This window comes from Chrysemys picta, chromosome 1 (genome assembly GCF_011386835.1).
Source record: "Chrysemys picta bellii isolate R12L10 chromosome 1, ASM1138683v2, whole genome shotgun sequence".
Lineage (NCBI taxonomy): Eukaryota > Metazoa > Chordata > Testudines > Emydidae > Chrysemys > Chrysemys picta.
Window position 1 is genome coordinate 244,985,874 of NC_088791.1, and position 19,474 is coordinate 245,005,347.

The following is a 19,474-nucleotide window of genomic DNA, read 5'->3' on the forward strand; positions in this document are numbered from 1 at the left end:
AAATGGCACAAAGGGACCAGGTGCCTGCTGGTGAGAGTTTTGTCTTCCACTCCAGTGGGAGGAGAAAAGGCCCACTGCAGAACTCCCCTGCTTTGCCCTACAAACCCTTGTTACTTGGGCTCAGCGCAAGTCCCAGTCACAGAATCATAGGACTGGAAGAGACCTTGAGAGGTCATCTAGTCCAGTCCCTTGCCCTCATGGAAGGACTAAGTATTATCTAGACCAGGGGTTCTCAAGCTTTTTCTTTCTGATTACTCTCCTCCCCCCCAACATGCTATAAAAGTTCTGCGGCCCACCTGTGCCACAATAACTGATTTTCTGCATATAAAAGCCAGGGCCTGTATTAGGAGGTAGCAAGCAGGGCAGTTGCCTGGGGCCTCATGCCACAGAAGCTACATTGCTCAAGCTTTGGCTTCAGCCCCAGGTGGCAGGGCTCAGGGCTTCAGTACCAAGTGGTGGGGCTTCATCTTTCTATCATGGGCCTCAGTGAGTCTAATGCTGGCCCTGCTTGTCAGCCCCCCTGAAACCTGCTTGCGGCCCCCCAGGGGGTCCCAGACCCCTGGTTGAGAACCACTGATCTAGACCATCCCTGGCAGGTGTTTGGAGATTTTTAAAAGCAAGTTAGACAATCATGAAGATTCCACAACCCCCCTGGGCAATTTATTCCAGTGTTTAACAACCCTGACAATTAGGAAGTTTTTCCTAATGTCCAACCTAAACCTCTCTTGCTGAAATTTAAGCCCATTGCTTCTTTATTCCTGGGGGAATCCTGCACCACTGCGCAATGCAGAATTTTCCAGAAATTAATGTTGGGTGTGCATAATTTCCTTCCTCCTCCTCTTCCCCAAAAAACAGGTTGCAGAGATGTTGGCACCACTTGCAAATAGAAGACAAAGCTGGGGGCAAGGGAAGGAACTGGAAGGTTCCCAGTGTTGAAAACAGGGGGTGCTACTACCCCTGAAATGGATCTTTTCTGGCTCCTGGTGGATTACTGTCATACCAGTGAAAAAGGTCCACAATAATTATCTTCAATACACAGCAGTTTATTGAGAAGGAATTACACAAGGGGTAAAGGATTACATTAAGCACATAACTCCTAGGTTAGACATTAAGAACTATACATTAAGAGCTATACCTTCCTCTTAGCAAGCCTCTCTTTCACAAACCGGCCCTGCACTAGCCTCACACAGTTCCTGCTTGGCAAACAGAAGGTAGTTACCAATTCTATGGACACCTTCTTCTCTCCAAGTCTGTTCTCCTCAGCCCTCTGGTCTGTCTCAGATTCCCTCAGGGCAAGACCTTGGTTGCCTTGAGACCCCTCTGGTTCACAGTTCTACTCAAGCCCGCAGAGCAGAGTTTTGGCTACTCTGTCTAGCAGTGTTGCTTCTTCAAGCATTCGTTAAGGAATCCTAACCACAGTAATTTACTTTGCTTGATTCTTATATGCTTTTTCCTCAAAGGAGTCACATGTCTTAAAAGTATGCCCAGTGGGCATGTTGTTACTAATTTTACCTAATTTAGTGTTTTAGAAGGGGTTGGAGGTGGTGGTACCAAATGAACATCACCCCACCCCACGTTTACTCACTCAGCAATCATTCACTCTGGCTCTCTGCATGATGTACTTGCTGTAAGGTTGCTAAAACCAGGTTGACCTGTATTCCATGCTGGAACTTTATATTTACTTTTGCATGGGCCCATATTTGTTGACCAATAGGTTCAATATTGATCGTACATGCAGACTTTACCAGTCCTTTATTAAATTTGCTTCTGCTTAAAGGGAACCTGCTCCCAGGATCCTCTGCAGCCATTCAGCCATGTTTAAGTCATGTCAAGTTACACACCATTCATTCAGTGTGGTCACACCAATTTGGCACTATCCCAACACCCAGTAGCTGCAGTTCTTAGCATGCCCTGAAGGAGGGAGGTGGTGACACACAAGAAATGCCATGGAAGCCTGGGACCCAGCATCAGGCTGTTTCTCCCTCTGGATCCCTGGGCTGTAGGAGGGTAGGGTCTGTGAGTGTCTGGGCTGGTGGTGCAGGAGTAGGGGGTGAGAGCGTGTGGGCTAGGGGTAGGGTTGCTGATGACAGGTATTTTGTAATAAATTATCAAAATAATTGAAACTAGTGATTATATAGTGTTATTTTGACAAAATATTTGCAGAATTTTAAAATATTGTGCACCGCATTTTTAATTTTTTGGCACAGAATTCCCTCTAGGAGTACCTCTTGTCCTATCCTTAGAGGTTAAGGAGAATAGTTTTTCTCCCTCCTCTTTGTAACAACCTTTTATGCCATCCTGGGAAGGTGAAGCCTGCAGCTGCTGAGCCAGTGAAGTGCCAGAGTCTGGGAGCATCATCCTGCCCGCTCCCACCGGGATCTGCAGCCAAACTCCCGTGATCCGCATGGGGCCATAGGTGGGGGTGGGTGCAAGGCTGGCCAAGTGCCGCGCAGCAGCGAGAGAGGCGGGGCTGGTCTCAGGAGCTCAGCTGCAAAGGGAGAAGCTCCGCTGCAGCGCGGGGACCGGCCAGGCACCGACCCCTCTTCGCCAGGGCGCGAGCCCGACCCTGCTAAGGGAGGCTGGGCCCCGAGTGCGGGCGGGAAAAGGCTGCAGCGCCCGCCCGCTGATTCCCGGCCGGCTGCACAGGAGTCAGCGGGCGGGGCCCGGGATCCCGCCCCTCGGAGAGTCGGGAGTAAGGGAAAGAGCAGTGGAGGAGGGGCAGGTGAGGCGGAGTCACTGGAGACAAGGGCTCTGCCCCGGAGGCGGCCCGGCCCCGAGGGGGTTGCATCGAGCTGCGCTGCCGGAGCAGCAACCTCCGCAACTTGGCGCTGGGCTCCCGGGGGCAGCAGCGCCTCAGGTGACAGCCCAGGTGGGGGCGGGCGGGCCGTGGGCAGCTGCCTTGGCACTGCGCCGAGCCGGCTCTGGCACGGGAGCTGCCCGCGGGCTGAGGCTAAGCGCTGCCCCGCGTGTCTCTCCGGTGTGTCACGGCAGCTCTCGCGGGGGAGGAGGAAGGAGCGCCCGGGGCGCCGAGGGGCTGAACTTTGGAGCCTCTGCTCCTTATGGGGCCGGTCCCGAGGAGGCGGCGGCGGAGGAGGCGCTGTTGCCGCCGCCGCCGCTGCCCTGTGTGAGGAGAGCTCGCTCTCGGCTCGCTCCCGCTGGAGTGGCCCGGCGAGAAACTCCGCTCAGGTCCGCACGCTCCGCTAGTGCTGCTGCCGCCGCCGGGCCAGCGCGGCGCGGAACCGTCTCTGCCGGGGCAGCCCCCAGCGCTGCCCGGCCATGGAGGAGGGCGAAGGCGGCGCGCGGGAGCCTGGGGCCGGCATTCCCAGGTACACATGCCCGGGCTAGGGCGGGGGTCCGCTTCTGGGGGGTTCGTTTCCTTGTTAAGCGCTCCCGCCCTAGCGCTGCACTTCGCTCCCCGGTGTGTTTGGGTAGGTGCCGGGTGTGCTGCAGGCAGGGAGCCGGAGCGCGGGCGGGCGGGCTCCCAGCTCACTGCTGTTTGGAGGGAGACTCCTCCGTAGTCTGGGTTAAAGCTGAGGACGCTGGCAAAGGCTGGCTCTGTGCTGAAGGGCGCGTTTGGTGGGTGTTTTTCCCCCAAAGAAATGGCACTTTCGCTGTAATTTTACTTATTGATCAAAATTGCCCTCATTCCCGTTGCTGCAGCTAGACAGCACCATTGGGATTTTCCTTAATAATTAGCAATAGCATTTTCACTGTGCTGGGTAAGCCCATGTTTTTGAGGTTTTCTCTCTTAGGGAGGGCTATATCACAATATATTGGCGCTTCACTGGATTAAATGACTCTAAAGTCCCCCGCCCACAAAACCAACAAAAAAACAAAACTGAGATTAACATTCAAAAGCCTCTTACACAGGGGCATATGTTCTGTTAAGATTTTCTCTTGGTAGATAACCTTTAATGCCCATAAAAATTGAAAGGAGGTGCAGCAATTCAAAATATTTTTTAATCATTTGCTTATTTATTTTTTATATTTAAACCATTTCTTCAGTTGGAAGAAGGAAAAAAAAAAGCAGGATCCACGAAACCCAACTTTCAGTCCTTGGAAAGAGAGACTTTTTCTAGGTAGTGGGCCTTCAAAGTGGTATCTTTTCTATCCATTTCTTACATGGAATAATGAAGGGTTTGGGGCAAAGCAAAGTCTATGGAAGTATGACTTTGGAAAGATTAATAATGAGTAATTAAATATCTGTTTCTCAAGACATTCTCCATAAATAGATGTAAAACAGTTTTGTATAATTGTATTAATGATATATACCTGTTGCTAGAAAGGTTAGAGATAGTAAATATAGAAATGTGAATATTAACTACTGTCAAACAAAGCTTAGAAGTGTGTCATGCCGTGGGGGTTTAGAGAGGATGAATACATTCCGAAGGGAAGTTTGTCAGTGTCATTCTCTCCGTTTCCAAAAAACCATTAGTGATGCACTGGAACAAAGAATCGCTTAAAAATAATAGATTAATAGCTTTGACATACATACAAGCTTCTGTTAAACAACAAACAAGAAAATTTTGTAAAATCAGAAGACCACCCAGGACTTTGGATAAGGCACAGTGCCTGTAGATGTGGGATTACCTAACTGTTGAGGAGAATATTGTCATAATTTTTGTAACCTGTCTCCTTCCTGCTTCCCAACAGTGAGACTGAATTATGAAATGAATCTGTGTTCTCTATCTTTATTATCAGAATCCTAAACATGACATGAGTGGGTTGAAGTGTTATGCTTTCTTAAATTGTCTTAATGCTGTGTGTATGAGTGTGAAAGGTTTCTTTAATTATAAAATTAATGAAAAATAAAATTAAAAAATTTCCGAATAAGACCATGATTAAATGATTAGTGACTCTGACTTTAAAAACTGTATTATAGGGTTCAATGTTTGTATCCGTCTCTCTGATTCCACATCAAATTTGGTCAGCATACAAATGAAAGATGACTTTTTTTCTAACTGCCAGCCCTGTAAACTCAGTGGGTCTGAACATCCAGTAGTGCTTCTTCTGACTCATGTATCACCACCAATAAAAGATTCAATGGGTCAAATTCTCCCTATGGTTACACCCGTGCAATTCCATATGTCATTATTGAAGGCTGGACTTGTGTAACTGAGAGCTGAATTTGCCCTCACAGTTGGAATTTAGGCCTTGATATCTTGCAAGCCGCTCTGCATGAGTGGATCCCTGTGCCCAGGCAAAGACCCATTGACTTCACTGGGGCAAGTGTAATGGTCCTTCCACACAAAGTATTTTGCACAGGTGGGATCTATTACTACTTCAGTTGACATATGAGCCAAAATAATATCCAATTCACTTTTCAATAGCCAGTGTTGGTTCTTCATTGCTAATGGGAATAAAAAATTGTAAAAACAAAAAACCCTAATTATTGTAAATAAGTACACCTGATGCCACACACATACATGGAGTAGATCTGGTGAAGGGGGAAATGGAGGCCATTACTATGTAGTCACTTTTCAGAATGTTTTTTTTTAAAATAGGTTATTGCCAAAAAGTTACAAAACATAGCACATTTTAAAGGTCATCTTTGTAACTGAATCAGTTATTACTAGCATAGAACTAGTGGAAAAACTAATTTTTTGCATCTTTGAACCATAGACTCTTACCTTTGCAATCTATATTCTTTGCATTTGTTATTGCCTATTTTTTCTGTATTATGAAAACCTCTCCCCAATTAGTCACAGTTTAAGCCAATTGTCTACAAAATAGATCTTCGGCTCTGAATCTCTCTATTGCCAAAAGCAATGAAGTCTGGCATTGACCATAAATTACATACATTCCAGTTCATTGTTTTGTTTTTCCATAACTGTTTTTCAGAAATGCCACCAGAATTTAGTTTACTAAAGCATACTTTTTAAATCTGCATGTGGAGAAATTTTGTGTACAATAACTTTTTATATTGTAGGGTTGATCCATATGGATTTGAAAGGCCAGAAGACTTTGATTATGTGTCGTATGAAGAATTCTTTTCTAGATATCTGGTGATACTCACTAGAAGAGCAATAAAATGGTCAAAGCTTCTAAAGGGGAATAATGGGATAGGGAAAAGCTTAAAAGGTAAGTTATATGTTTGTATCTTATTGGACCTGAATGTAAATCAGTGTCGAGAATAGAACTTAAATTTAAATTGGCTTGCACTTGAGAACACAATACTAAATGTCTTTTCTGCTCTAAGTAATAACAGACTGAATTCAGTAATAATACGCAAACAAATGTGCTGTTGTGCTAGGGATAATCAATTTGATTTAAAGCTCACAAGGGAGTAATCCTATTTGATGTGTATCATAATATTTTAGTCACTATATCTATAATCAAGAAGGATTCTACCTGTGAGAGACCAGATTTTTTGTTACTATTTGCTTACATATTTGTGTATTCAAGCGACCTCATTAAAGGATAGTTGCATGGTGCAGCAGAAAGTATAAGGAACTGGAGATCTGAGTTCTTCTCCCAGGTTTGGCAAGCCATTGATTCGTTCTCTGACATTTTGCAAGTTTCTTTAGTTTTCAGTGCCTCCTTTTCCGCCATCTGTGAAAAGGGGGTTGTCTTACGGCTAAAAAGCACTATTATGTGCTAAGACTTAATCATCAAAATTTAAAAACAGAGAAAGTAAAATTAACAGAAGAACTAGGTGCAAATATTTGAGAAGATGTTAACAGAACTCTTAATTGCCAGTTCAAAAAAGCAGGAAAACCTCTTACAATAGCCCAGTGTATGGAAGTCTAGGGTGTGAAACTGGAGGGGGGAAATGTAATTAAAGGGAGGTATTGTGGGCAAGGAATCATGTGAGGCTGCAAGTTCTCTTCCTTTCCTTGTGGGAGTGAAATTTTTCTGTGTAAGCTTCTTAATTTTTCCCTTTGCACTTAATGATGTGTCCAATATGTCCTTTCTGGGGATCCTATTTGGAATTCTCACAATGGTGCCCAGCACAAACATTAAAGTAGCCTTAATATGGTTTAGTTTAATTCAACTAATCCACTTAAAAAGTTAATTTGGACTAATTTTCCTGAGTGTCCCTGGGTAGACAAGCCCTTGAATTGCACCTAAAACCTCAGAGGTGTGCTTCAGCACTAAGCTTCGCTTACTACTTGTTTTGGGGGGGGGGAGTTAATGCAGCAACAAAAGTAATAGCTCTTACTACAGTGTTAGCATTACATCATACTTGTAAAATCTCTGCCATTGTTTCTGGAATTAGGGGTTCCATTACATCTGATGTGTGGATGAAGGGCGTGAAGCATGATGGCAATAGAGAGATCCTGGATGGCTGTTGCATCAATTTTTCAGTTACTAACTTTTTACTAAAGATAATCAGAATTGCTTACAGTATACTTTCTTACACACCTTTAGAAAGAATATGATCAATATAAAGGAATACAGCAGAGCTGAGGCAGTCTGTTTGGAGTTACTGTAAACGCACATTATAATGACAAATCTTCCATGCTCCATTGTGCAGTGACACCCCAAAATTGCTAAAGCTGGAAACGCTGGAGGAGGAAAGTGGCAGATTACTTTTATTCTGTAAAAGTGTTGATTTAAACACTTGCCCCAGGGTACTGGTACTAGGACCCACCATGTCTGTGGTATATTCCCATACTGGACACAAACATATATGGATAGTTGCCAGTTTGTGAGGACATTCTTATCCTTCAGGATCATTCATCCATTGGAACAGTGGCATGTCAGTCTGTTAATCCTCGGAACCCTTCATCTTCCCGACCCCCACCTTTTGGTTTCATTGCTCTGATGCTTTAGGAGTCTGAATTTGCTGATCCTGTAATGTCTATTCCAAAGGCAAACTGATCATAATGCAAAACAGAGTGAGGAGTATTTAACTTACAGTTCTTCCATACAGTTCCTCTGAGAACCTCCAAAACCCACACCCTAATTTTCTACTTCCCCAGGGAAGATCTGAGACCCTTTCAGAATGTGTAGTGTAGTTCTACTGGACCTCAAAGGACCATTTAATGTATGATATCTCGGCAGTTCCACGCCCATATGTCGTCAGGCCCATATGTCCCCCAGGCTCCTAATTCCTATCATACTGACAAGAAGAAGGGATGTAATGCTAATTCATTAATTTGGAAATACAGCATATTTATGTGCTGATTTGTTGCATGCAGATGCCTTGTGTCTGACATGGCATGTGTACATTCATAGTTCTGTTCTGCTTGAAAGAAAACTAATTAGGGTGCTTTAACAACTGTTATACTGTATATCCTGTTATCCTTGATCACAGAGTTCCAGAAAGATGGGTCATATGAATTTTGATCATCATTCCATTTGCTCTTTTTTTCATCCAGTATTTGCTATCCCTCTACCTTGTTCCTCACCTTGTCCTAGCTATTTCAGTCCTGCTGTCTTTCATTTCCCCAGCCTTGGTTCTTCTTCTTGCTCCTCTTTTTTCTCTCTCACTCACACTCCCATTACCTGACAAGTTTTCTCCTTCCTCCCTTCTTCTCCCCTGCCCCCCAGCTGTTCTGTTGCAATCTGTGCTTTCTTTACAGTGTCGCAAGTCAGCTTGCTGCTTTGATTCATTTACAGCTGGTCAACAAGCACCAGAGGTGCAATACGAGAGCCTTACATGACCACTGAAAGTTACTTTAATTCCCACCTACAGTGTGCCTGTGTAAGAAATTCAAGTAACCTACTTGCTGCTGGAAACAACTTGTAGCAGAAAGTAAACCTTATCAGCCTTCTGATGCGAATGCACTAAGCTGCTGTGGGTTGGAAAAGGGTCTGCAGTTTGTGGACATACAGAATATTTGTGAAACCAGATTCTATAATTTGTAATCTGTCAGAAATGTCATATCAAAGGCTGAATGAATGCACAGGCTTCTCCTGTGTGTTTCCACTTTGTAGCTTGTTGTCCAGACTGGATATGGCATGCTCAGATGTGAAGTATTTGGACATGGTTTCAATTTTTCTTCTAATAATTTTAGAAGTGAACTAGAGTAATTTTCAAAATCCTATTAAACCAAATACAGCTGTACATTCCAAATTACAAATGGACTAGATTTCAGGTTGGCAGCATCTTTTCACTAGTGTTATACAGACAACATACCTTGTTTAAAGGTTTTTTCATTTATTATACAAGTGGGCAGGCTCAGTTTAAACTGAGATTATATGTACTGCTGTTCATGCAAATGACACCAAATGTGCCATCAACCTTGATAGTCCATGGAGCATTGCATGGATTCAGGGGCTTGCTCTTCTGGAGTCTTTTGTGGGATCAGGACCTTTGGATTAGTTTGCAGTCTGAGCCCGGTGAGGGAGGAAGAATCATGCAAGATGTAACTTCTTTTAAGGAGCATTACAAGTATTGTAATTGGAGGATATTCCACTCTATGAAATGTTCTTGTGTTTTTCTTAGGAAAGTGACTGGGAGGCAGGCTATCAACTATAGAAAACAAAACTATACTTTGGAAAATTATAACTAACCTTTCTTTTTAGAGCTCCTGTATCACCTCTGTAGGCTGGGTTTCTCTTGGATGATGGTGGGCAGTTCTTGCTTTATTTTAAAATCCACTATGTTAGGCATTATAATGACATGAGGGAGGCAGCACTGTAAAAAGGCTCTGATGTGTAGTGCTAATATTTGCAGAAGAACTTGCCTTGTTTGTAACTGAGTTTGGGGGTATGTGGTCAACAGTATATCCCTTATACTTGGGCTTTCTCATTGAAAGCCTAAGGACATTTGTTGTCATGAGGACAGTGACACTGAGGAGTAATGAGAGTATGTTAAGCTGCAGGGCTGCTGTCCCCTTGTACTGGATACCAAAGTCAAAGGCTTGTCCCTGCTTCCTGCATTTGATTTAGATTTATGTTTGATGCTGGCTAGGCTTTCAGAGTAAATAGTTATGCCAGGAGCAGACCAGTTACAAGGGGGAGTACATTTTTGGAATAATCCTTTTAAGAAAAAGGCATAATATTCATTATGATAAAACCAAATAATCCTCAACCTAACAAGTGAGTACACTTTTAGGGGCATGCATAGATTCTTTCACATATACATACCTCTTGGCTCAGGCAGGGCTAATCACTTGAAATTAGGTAGTGCAGTACATATCTACAGTATTTCTTGAGCTTCATGATTCACAGTGGCTTTTAAATGACGTGGCTGGTATTTTAGGAATACCACTTCTGAGCAGCAGGTGTTTGTGAGTATTCAGATACCTTTCCTAGGAGGCAATTACTTTAGCTATTCCTGTGTTATTGAATCTTCCTGTAAGCTTGTATCCTTGTTGCTCATGCTTAGGTGTGTGTTAATAAGAGAGGACATGGTGAAGAGATATTAAAAGGATACTGGCATGTAGTTTAGACCTATAATTTGATGCCCATTAACGTGGTAAGAATCTGAGGTTGGAGTGTGTGTGTGGCGGGGAATTGGTCTGGATTTATAAAAACAAAAGCCTCTCCAGCTATCATGTGAAAAAATCCATTCTTTCTCTCTCATTCCTCCTGGCTCTCCAACAGGGTCATTCAGACAGTAGCCACTAGCCCTGAGTGACTAAATATGCACTTGCAGGGTCTAGTGTTTCTATTACTGGGCTTTGCAGCCGCACTAGTGAACTGCCAAACCCTAATCCCAGATTCATGCTAACCACCTTAGTGATACTGATTCATAATCAAGCAAACAAAAAACCACAATGTCAACCTCCTGTTAGAAATACAAGGAAAGAAGAAAAATCAATATTTGACAAATGAAAAAAGAAAAAAATCAATGGAAAAACCATTTATTTTCAAATCTCCATCCAAGAGAACATCACAATGAAAAGGGAGGGGGGGAAATTAAAACTCTAATGTATTGGATAGTGTTCAGCTGATCATAATTCACTCTCCCTGTAGTATGTATACATTAAGTCTGTGGAAAAGGACAGCTTTATGATGAATTTGTGGAGTCACTGGAAACCACCTGCTTAATTGTGTGTTTTGTGGGCGGGGAGATTGGGGTTTTGTGTGTGTTTGTGGCTGTATTTTGACACTGAGTATAGTACAGTATATTCTGGCCACTGAAATTTGCTGCATACTCAATAAGTAAATGTTTGTCTTCACTTTTGGCCTCTTACGTGGAGGAGGGAGGGAGGAAGCATTGTAATCAATGAATGCTTGTCAAGAGTTCTCCTAGAACCTCTCAACTTCCTGTTTGTTTCCAGAAGAAAATAACTTTTTGTTTGTTGCATTGCAGTGAAGAGATATATCAGAAAAGGCATTCCCAATGAGCATCGTGCGCTGATCTGGATGATTGTAAGTGGAGCGCAGGCCAACATGGAACAAAACCCTGGATACTATAATAAACTACTTGAGGGAGAGAAAAGTGACACGCTGGTGGAAGCAATCAAGACAGGTTATGTCCTAATGTTTCTACATATAGTCAATAACTATGTATTGTTAAGTAAGAGTGACATTAAATTGTGTGTGGCAGTAAAGCTGTATTTCTGTAAATGCTTAGTAGTGGTTTAATAATGATTAATGTGAAAACTAGAATAGCCACAAACTCTGTAATAACACCACTCTCTTGAGACTCAACAATGCTCCTTCCAAACTTAAAATGAATGGCCGGGTGGTGGTGGTAAGTAGATTGCGGTTACTTGATATTCAGACTGATCCAACTGTAATAATGACATTTTTCTAAAGAAGCTGACACACAAATTGGCACAGTTCTGTGATTGTTTCATTGTGCACTGCTGTCCTCGGTGTCTGCACAGCTCTAAAGTTGTTTCATTAGGATGACAGATCCAGCAGGCATTCTTTTTCTTTTTCATGACTATTGAAAGTATCAGGTGCTTTAAGTTAGGGTTGTACCAAATTTTATCTTAGAAATGGGTAATTGACTTAACTTTGTAGCAACTTTGTCCTTGGAAAAAAAGTTATTTGGCCAGCTTTCAATTTTAAAACAAAATAGCAGCAGCAGCTTGTGGGAGTTTTGCCTTACATACCTGAGTAAGGCATTTTGGAACATGCATTTTCAGACTCCTGCAGAAAGAATGTCCAGACCAGAAATCATCAAGCTTCAGTATTCCCATGCTGAACTGTGAGCTGCAGTTTAGGGGTGTGTAGAGGGAGCAACTAAGATGATTGTCCAAGGTCAGCCTGACCAGTGGCCTCTAGAGAGCGAAGGCAATGAGAGCAATCCCTCTGCAATGCTAGGCAGTAAAACCAGGGACCTCACCAGCGCAGCTGGTGACTGTTTGGCTAAGTCAGTCTGTGAAACAAAGCACTGTGTTGGGATGAGGGGGAAAGGGAACACAAGTGAGTTATAGGAAGAAATAAGGAGGGAGGAAAAGACAAACGGGGAGAATTGGAGATAATGGGAATTAAAATGAATAGTGAATAAGGAACTGAAAAAACAGATTGAGCTCTGAGAAGAGGAAGAGAGATGGTGAGGGTGGAGTGTTCCAGAACTTGGGCTCCAGCCTGAGGCCAACCATCTGTACAACAATATTTAGCACCAGAGCCCAAACCCAAGTCAATTGACCCAGCCCAGTGACAGCCATGCCATGGTCTTTTATCTCTGTGTAGATGTATAAGAAATAGAAAACAATATTGTTAGAGGTGAAAGAATAACATGAGCATATGTGAGAGCGTAGGAAAAAAATAAAAAAAATTAAGATTTACGCAATTTTTAAATTTCATGAAACTGTGTTCCTGTCCACTATTCAGATATTTGGCTTCATCTGAATGCCATTTTAGTGCAACTTGTCAGTTTAATTTTAATATTCAGCGCATTCCTGCTTTATATTAAATATTTCTAATGCTGCGATAGATTTAAAAGGTAAAGTAAAGAAAAATATGTAATCTTGTTAGTATTCGCTTCACAAATCTGTAATTCGTATGATTCTCTCAAAATCTTCTGGCAGTCATGCTCCATAAAGTGCTGTAGTTTTAGCTCTAAGGTAATAGTTTTACCTAAGATACTTCTATTAGCACCATCAAAGCAAGGAAAATTAATCTGAGAATCTCATTTTAATCATTACCACAACTTGACGATGGCAACAAAATTAGGACCTAAAGGTTCAAAGACAAGTAGAAAGAACTCCAAACTTATTATGTTTAAAAACTCATGATTTTGAGGGCCTGACTCATGATTTTTGAATGCTTGTGGTTGGCAGTACTGCATTGGAGGAAGAAATACAACAGTATATTTTATTATTTCTGTAAATGCAGAAATAATGCACATGCAGCATACTAAATATTATGGACATGTTAAAAGACACTTTCTGCTCATGAAGAGTCTACAGTTCTGGTAGACAACCTACAAATAAGATTGCCAGGCATCCAGTTTTCGAGCAGAATGCCGGGTCAAAAAGAGACCCTGGCAGCCCCGGTCAGCACCTCTAACTGGGCCATTAAAAGTCCGTCAGCAGTGCAGCGGAGCTAAGGCAGGCCCCTGACTGCCCTGGCTCCGTGCAGCTCCTGGATGGGACTGGCATGTCCCTCTGGGTCTTAGGCACAGGTGCGATCAGGGAAGCTCTGCGCACTGCCCCCGCCCCGAGTGCCGCCTCCGCAGCTCTCATTGGCCGGGAGCCGTGGCCAATGGGAGCTGCGGGGGCAGCGCATGTCGGCATATGTCAGCTCTAATCTCTCCAGCAATTTCCAAAGTATACTTTAATAAACTTATTCTGATTACATGATAAAAAGCCAGCATCCTAGAGATCCCCTGACCTGCTTACTTAATGCTCCAGTAAAGGATCAACATTTTAAACAGAACAACAAATTCCCTTTTTGTATTGTTAGTAATAACATTTTATATCCCACTTTATTGGAAAAATGTGTGTGGTTTTGTAAAATATGGATTGTTTTTGTGGTGGAAAAGCTTTCACATCAAGTACGTTCACAAGAGGATAGGTATTTAGAAATTTGGTCACTCTTTTTAGCATACTCAGAGGAAAAGGGCTCCGCAGCCAGCAAGCCAGAGTCTTTAGCCTGGTTCTTTGTATATTAACCTGATCCCAAATAAGTAATCAGTAATGTGCAGTGTAGTGTGTGAACATTTTATTGTAACTTTACTGTAAGAAAGATTTAAAAAAAAAAAGTGTTCTGATTATGCAGATACCACACAATTTCTACCAACAGAAACAAAACAAGTTTTCTGTAGCCTATAACTATCAGACTGTCACACAAGCTTGTTAGGGTTATTGGTCTCCTTGATTTTTAAATTTGCATGGGAGTGAATTACAGTATTTCCCTGTCCTATGACTCCATAACTGATTTATTGATTTTAAAAGGAAGAAGTGGTGATTAGGCCAATGAATTTATCTTGGCTGTGAATTCCCTGGCACAAACCATGATTTTTATGGGTTTTCTTCTCATAGATTCTCCCAGTTTTAAGCTTTTTGTCATGGAAGCCAGTCATAACAAACTGTTTCCTTTAAGAAGGAAAAGCACTAAGATAAAATATCTCCTAGGATGTACAGAGGTCAGGCATATCTGTGTGGGATGCTATAGTTAGACTTGCTTGTTCAAACATTTTGGTTATGTTTAAATAATTTAGTGTGGCCTTGGGTATTGACCACCATAAAAGTGAAGTTGCTTTTGTTGTCATTTTAAATTAAATCCAGCTGCCAGAATATTGACCAGTTTTTGCATAGTGGCCTCTATTTTCCAAAAGCGAGTAGTGATTTTTAGTTGTTCAACTTGAGACCTCTTAAAGTGGCCTGATTTTTCAGAAAGTGTGAGACTTTTTTTTGCAAATTCAGGTTGTGGGTCCTTAAAGCTAAGTAGGTGATGATTAACTTGAGTAAAGGGACAGAATCAGTTTAAAAATCTGTATGGATGAATGTGCACTGTGTTCCAGAGAGCAATAAAGATCCTGCAACAAGTTGATGACACGTGTGTGTGTGTGTGTGTGTGTGTATAATATGTGCGATTACACATAGATGCATGTGCTCATACACCCATGAGTTTGCATGTGTAATTATATATTCATTTAATGTATACAAACTGCCTTATTTGCTTAATTAGCCCTGAAAAGTTAAATTTATTTTTCACTATTCGTGCTGCTTGTTATTGTCCTGCTTTTCTCTCTGTTAAAACAATGAAAGTGTCTAGAAGTGGATTAAATACTAAAGTGAAGTGGTCTATTGTTTAATGTGTATAGCAAACATTGCAGAAAACAGGTTTAGGTTTTTCCATTAGAATTAAAATAAAAAAAAGGAGATTTTTATTTCCTTTAAAGTCTGAGCATATTTTCATAGAATTAAATTTTGGACCAAATTTGACCTGACAGTGGCTCTTTAAAGAATTACTGCTTTGAAATTGTTTAATCACAGATCAGATGTAAAGACTAAACTTGAAATACATGGATAGGCATCTCTGCTTTCTTTGAAAAATCTCCTTCTGTATGACCTTGCATGAGTAAAGAAGCAGATTTTTTTTCCCAGGATGTGACAATGTGTAATTGTGTGTGTGTATATGTATATATGTATGTATATATGTATGTATTTTAGGCTAGAGTCAAACATAACAGTCAAACAGTTATGAGAATAGAATCTTTTAAAAATGAACTGTTTAGGGCTAATCCACATAGATAAGTTCAGCAAAGGACAACTCTGATTCATTGAAAACTAAACCGATCTGTTGTGAGACTATCCCTTCCCAGCGCTGCAGCTAATACCTTAGCACTGCACTAGATAAATTCGGTACATGGTGTGTTAGTTTAAATTGCTGAAGCGGGTTACGTGAAATGTAATCAATTCCTGGGATTTGCCCATAAATCAGTCTCTGCCTTGAATCCTGCTTGAGACTGTAAGTCACCCCTAGCTCAGAGAGGTCATTCTTTCTAGGAATGGATCTCTTTTGAATGTAGGCTAATGAACTAAAATAGGGGGTTGAGGTCGTTTCTTGCTAACTTCCTCTACCAGACTCCTTTTTTCTGAGCCCATGGTCAGATTTCAGTTGTACATCTTACAAGTCTAAGATTTATTAAGGAGCATGGCAACATGGCTTAAATTTGGTCCTTTCATTTCTTTTTTTCTAGACATGAACAGAACATTTCCAGATAATGTACAATTCCGCAAAACTGCTGATCCCTGTTTACAGCAGACACTCTACAATGTATTAGTAGCGTATGGGCACCATAATAAAACAGTGGGATACTGCCAGGTATGTACCTTCTTAGATATTTAAAAAGATATTCCAAGACATTCACAATATCATTGTTGCTAATTTTAAAGTACATTTTTGGGCGATAGGCAAGGTTGTGGGGAAGGCTAAACATAGTCATATAAACAGTTGCTCATAGCATCTTTCCAATGACAGGTTTCAGAGTAGCAGCCGTGTTAGTCTGTTTCCGCAAAAAGAAGAACAGGAGTACTTGTGGCACCTTAGAGACTAACAAATTTATTAGAGCATAAGCTTTCGTGGACTACAGCCCACTTCTTCGGATGCATATAGAATGGAACATATATTGAGGAGATATATATACACACATACAGAGATCATAAACAGGTGGGAGTTGTCTTACCAACTCTGAGAGGCCAATGAATTAAGAGAAAATTAATTAATTAATTGGCCTCTCAAATTGGCCTCTAGAAAGGCATGAAAAACTTTATTTTATTTATTTATTTATTTGTAAATCGTTCCTTTGCATTTACAGGAGAATTATCAGGTCTTGATTTCCATTGTCTTTCTGGAGAACTTTTTTGGGTAGAGGAGAACTAGTGGTCATATGACATTAACAAATGGTCTAAATCTAGTTTTCGTGGATTTGGTTGTAACATCTGTTTAACTCAAACTCCTGACAAACGTGTAGGAGGAAAATTTTTTTGTGTAAAATTCAAACTCATAACTCTTAGAGGACTGAGAATGCTCCTGCTCCAGTTCCCTAGTCCTTTACAGGTTCCTGTGGAAGATACAAGGAAGGAAAATAATTAATTCATGATGTTTCTAAGGTAAAAAAACAAGCAGAAAACTTTTTAAAATAGAAATAACTTTGTGGCTATCTTTGCATGTCATAAAGGAACAGTAACTGGCACAATCAAAAGCTGTGTCTTCTGTTCAGTTCAACTTTGAAGTTTCCCCTTTCTCCTTCCCTATTGCATTGCAGTTATATGTACTTACAGGTGTCTTGTACCAGTCAAGAAAACTGATTATAATAAAATAAAAATAGCAAGCCTTTATTAAAGAGTATAAATTACATTTATTGAATTGCTGCTCATTTAATTTAGTATAGAAGGAGATCGATCTAGGTTTAAGAATCATTATCAAAGTCTCTGAAATCTGACTTACTGTTTGGCCCTGACATATTGCAGTACTGAGGTTAATAATGGTAATTTGAAATGTGGCAGTAAAAGTTCCTTGTGTTTTTTTTCCATATATAATATTTCATCCTAAGAGAACAAAGCTTTTAAAACTATATTCTTTTGAGAAAAAAGGGTCAATCTCTGATCCCTGTATTTGCAGAATCAGGCCTCTAAATAAAGCAAGACAGATATATGAAGAGATACATATTACTTTACATTAAAACCTTGTTAAGTCTGCACAGAAACACCCATTTAAGTCTCATTAAAAAGAGACCAAGGGACTTTCCCCCCCATTGTTCCCTCAAAAGGTGGGTTATCCATCAAGGGTGTAACTACATAAACCAAGGGCTGGAGCCTCCCCTCCTGTACTTGTGATAAATCAGTGTATTTCTTAGAAAACTGGCTATTGTCCTAGTGAAGCAGCAAACTTCATCAAGATAAATGGTGATGTGTACCATATAATGGGGCCAGGAGTCCTCTGAAACAGTAGACAATTAAAGTGAACCCTCCCACCCACCCCCAATTCTTTGTGTATTTCTTCCTGGCTTGCACTATATACTAACTGTAGATCCTCCACACCACACTAGCATTATCAAAACATTTCTCTGGCGAGTCACCACTGAAAAGTTCCCAACCAGGGAGTTAGTCAAGTTTCGAATTGCCATTCTGTACCGTAGTCCTATGGAATTCTTACCAATGTGTGAACAGCTAGTGAAATTCTTTGCTTTGTGAATATTTTCTAAAGAGCAGGCTTTTGTGCCTGCTATGTTAAGTGCCAAATAGTCTCTTATCACCATGGATGCAATTATCAAACTATCTGGCAGCATGGGAACTGAATAGCTGTCTTCACAGGCAGAAGGCCAAGCACCCGAGATGCAACACAGATCCAGGCAACTTCAGCAATTTGTAAAAGTTCAACAACTAATATAGAGGTTTAAGGATTGAAAATAAATGTCTAGAACAGAGTGAATATTTTAAAATTCAAATGTGTAGAGGCTGTTTTGGCATTGTATATCAAAAGACAAGTGAGCAAAGCCACTTGAATCCAAGAAATTGGATTTCAGTCAAGACAAGAACTTCTGGTTTCCAAAATCCTTTGAGCGTTTCAGTTTTCGCAGTGCTCTTCTTGCTTGAGCTGTAGCTGGCATTGCTTATTGGGTACAGTGAGACAATGTTACTGCCTGTCCCCATAGACAACCCTGGAGTGGAGAGCTTGGGGGAAAGAGGTCCGGGAGAAGACAAAAGAAAAGGATAAAACTGGAAAGGATTTCTAAGATTAGCACTAAACAAGTGTAACTGACACGAGCCTCCACAGCCTGTAAATATTTAAAGACAATTTTACATTGGCTTTTGAAAAAATTGTTGGGAATTGTGTGTGCTCATGCTGGTGCACTATGTACTGTTTTAGATGCCATCTTGTTTATATTGCAATAAATATACTTTTTAAAAAATCCTCTCACTCTAAAAGCCAAAAGAGCATAAAATGCTATAAATGTAAATCATCCTAATAATGTTGCTAAAACTAACTGGTTGACTAAACTAATATTATGGATTACTTAGGGTACATCTACACTACCCGCCGGATCGGTGGGTAGTGATCGATCTATAGGGGATTTATTTATTGCGTTTAGTGTAGACGCGATAAATCGATCCCCGATCGCTCTGCCGTCGACTCCGGAACGCCACCACGGCGAGAGGCGGAAGTGGAGTCGACGGGGGAGCGGCGGCCGTTGATCCTGCGCCGCGAGGATGCGAAGTAAGTGATTCTAAGTCGATCTAAGATACGTCGACTTCAGCTACGCTATTCTCGTAGCTGAAGTTGCATATCTTAGATTAACACTCCCCCCACCCCCAGTGTAGACCAGGCCTTAGAGATAGTCTCTAAGGAAATTACTTAAGCATATGCTTAATTTTAAACACATGCTATTCCTGAATAGGGTTGGTTTCCTGAATCTGGGTCTATATATTTTATACATCTTCTCTCCACTTGAAATCTTGCCATGAAAAGCCCAACACATTGTACAGTCAGGATGTGGCCAATTAATGCTTTACACATATAGCTCTAACTCCCACACCTTTGTGTGTCTGCCTGTTGTAGGTTGTAAGGCAGGAACTATGGCTTCCTCGGTGATTTGAAAGGGATCTAGCATAATGTAGGTGCAAATAGAAACAATAAATACTGTTTGTTAGTTCTGGACAAAAATAGTTTA

The 19,474-nt window shown here is 41.3% G+C and overlaps 1 protein-coding gene across 4 annotated transcripts in view; it reads left to right on the forward strand.

Moving 5' to 3' along the window:
- The first annotated feature begins 2,701 nt into the window (after positions 1-2,701).
- GRTP1 (growth hormone regulated TBC protein 1) overlaps positions 2,702-19,474 on the forward strand; it is a 68,400-nt gene continuing 51,627 nt past the window's right edge. For 3 of the 4 annotated variants that reach the window (XR_010600443.1, XM_065591871.1, XM_005307618.4), the window contains exons 1-4: positions 3,135-3,326; positions 5,930-6,081; positions 11,210-11,368; positions 16,001-16,125. Coding sequence is in view for 3 of the 4 variants with exons in the window: in XM_065591871.1 (XP_065447943.1) it covers positions 3,277-3,326; positions 5,930-6,081; positions 11,210-11,368; positions 16,001-16,125 (486 nt within the window). In the remaining variant the exon portion in view is untranslated. Of the gene's footprint in view, positions 2,858-3,134; positions 3,327-5,929; positions 6,082-11,209; positions 11,369-16,000; positions 16,126-19,474 lie in introns of those variants that run through there. The other variant, XM_065591874.1, reaches the window with a different exon arrangement.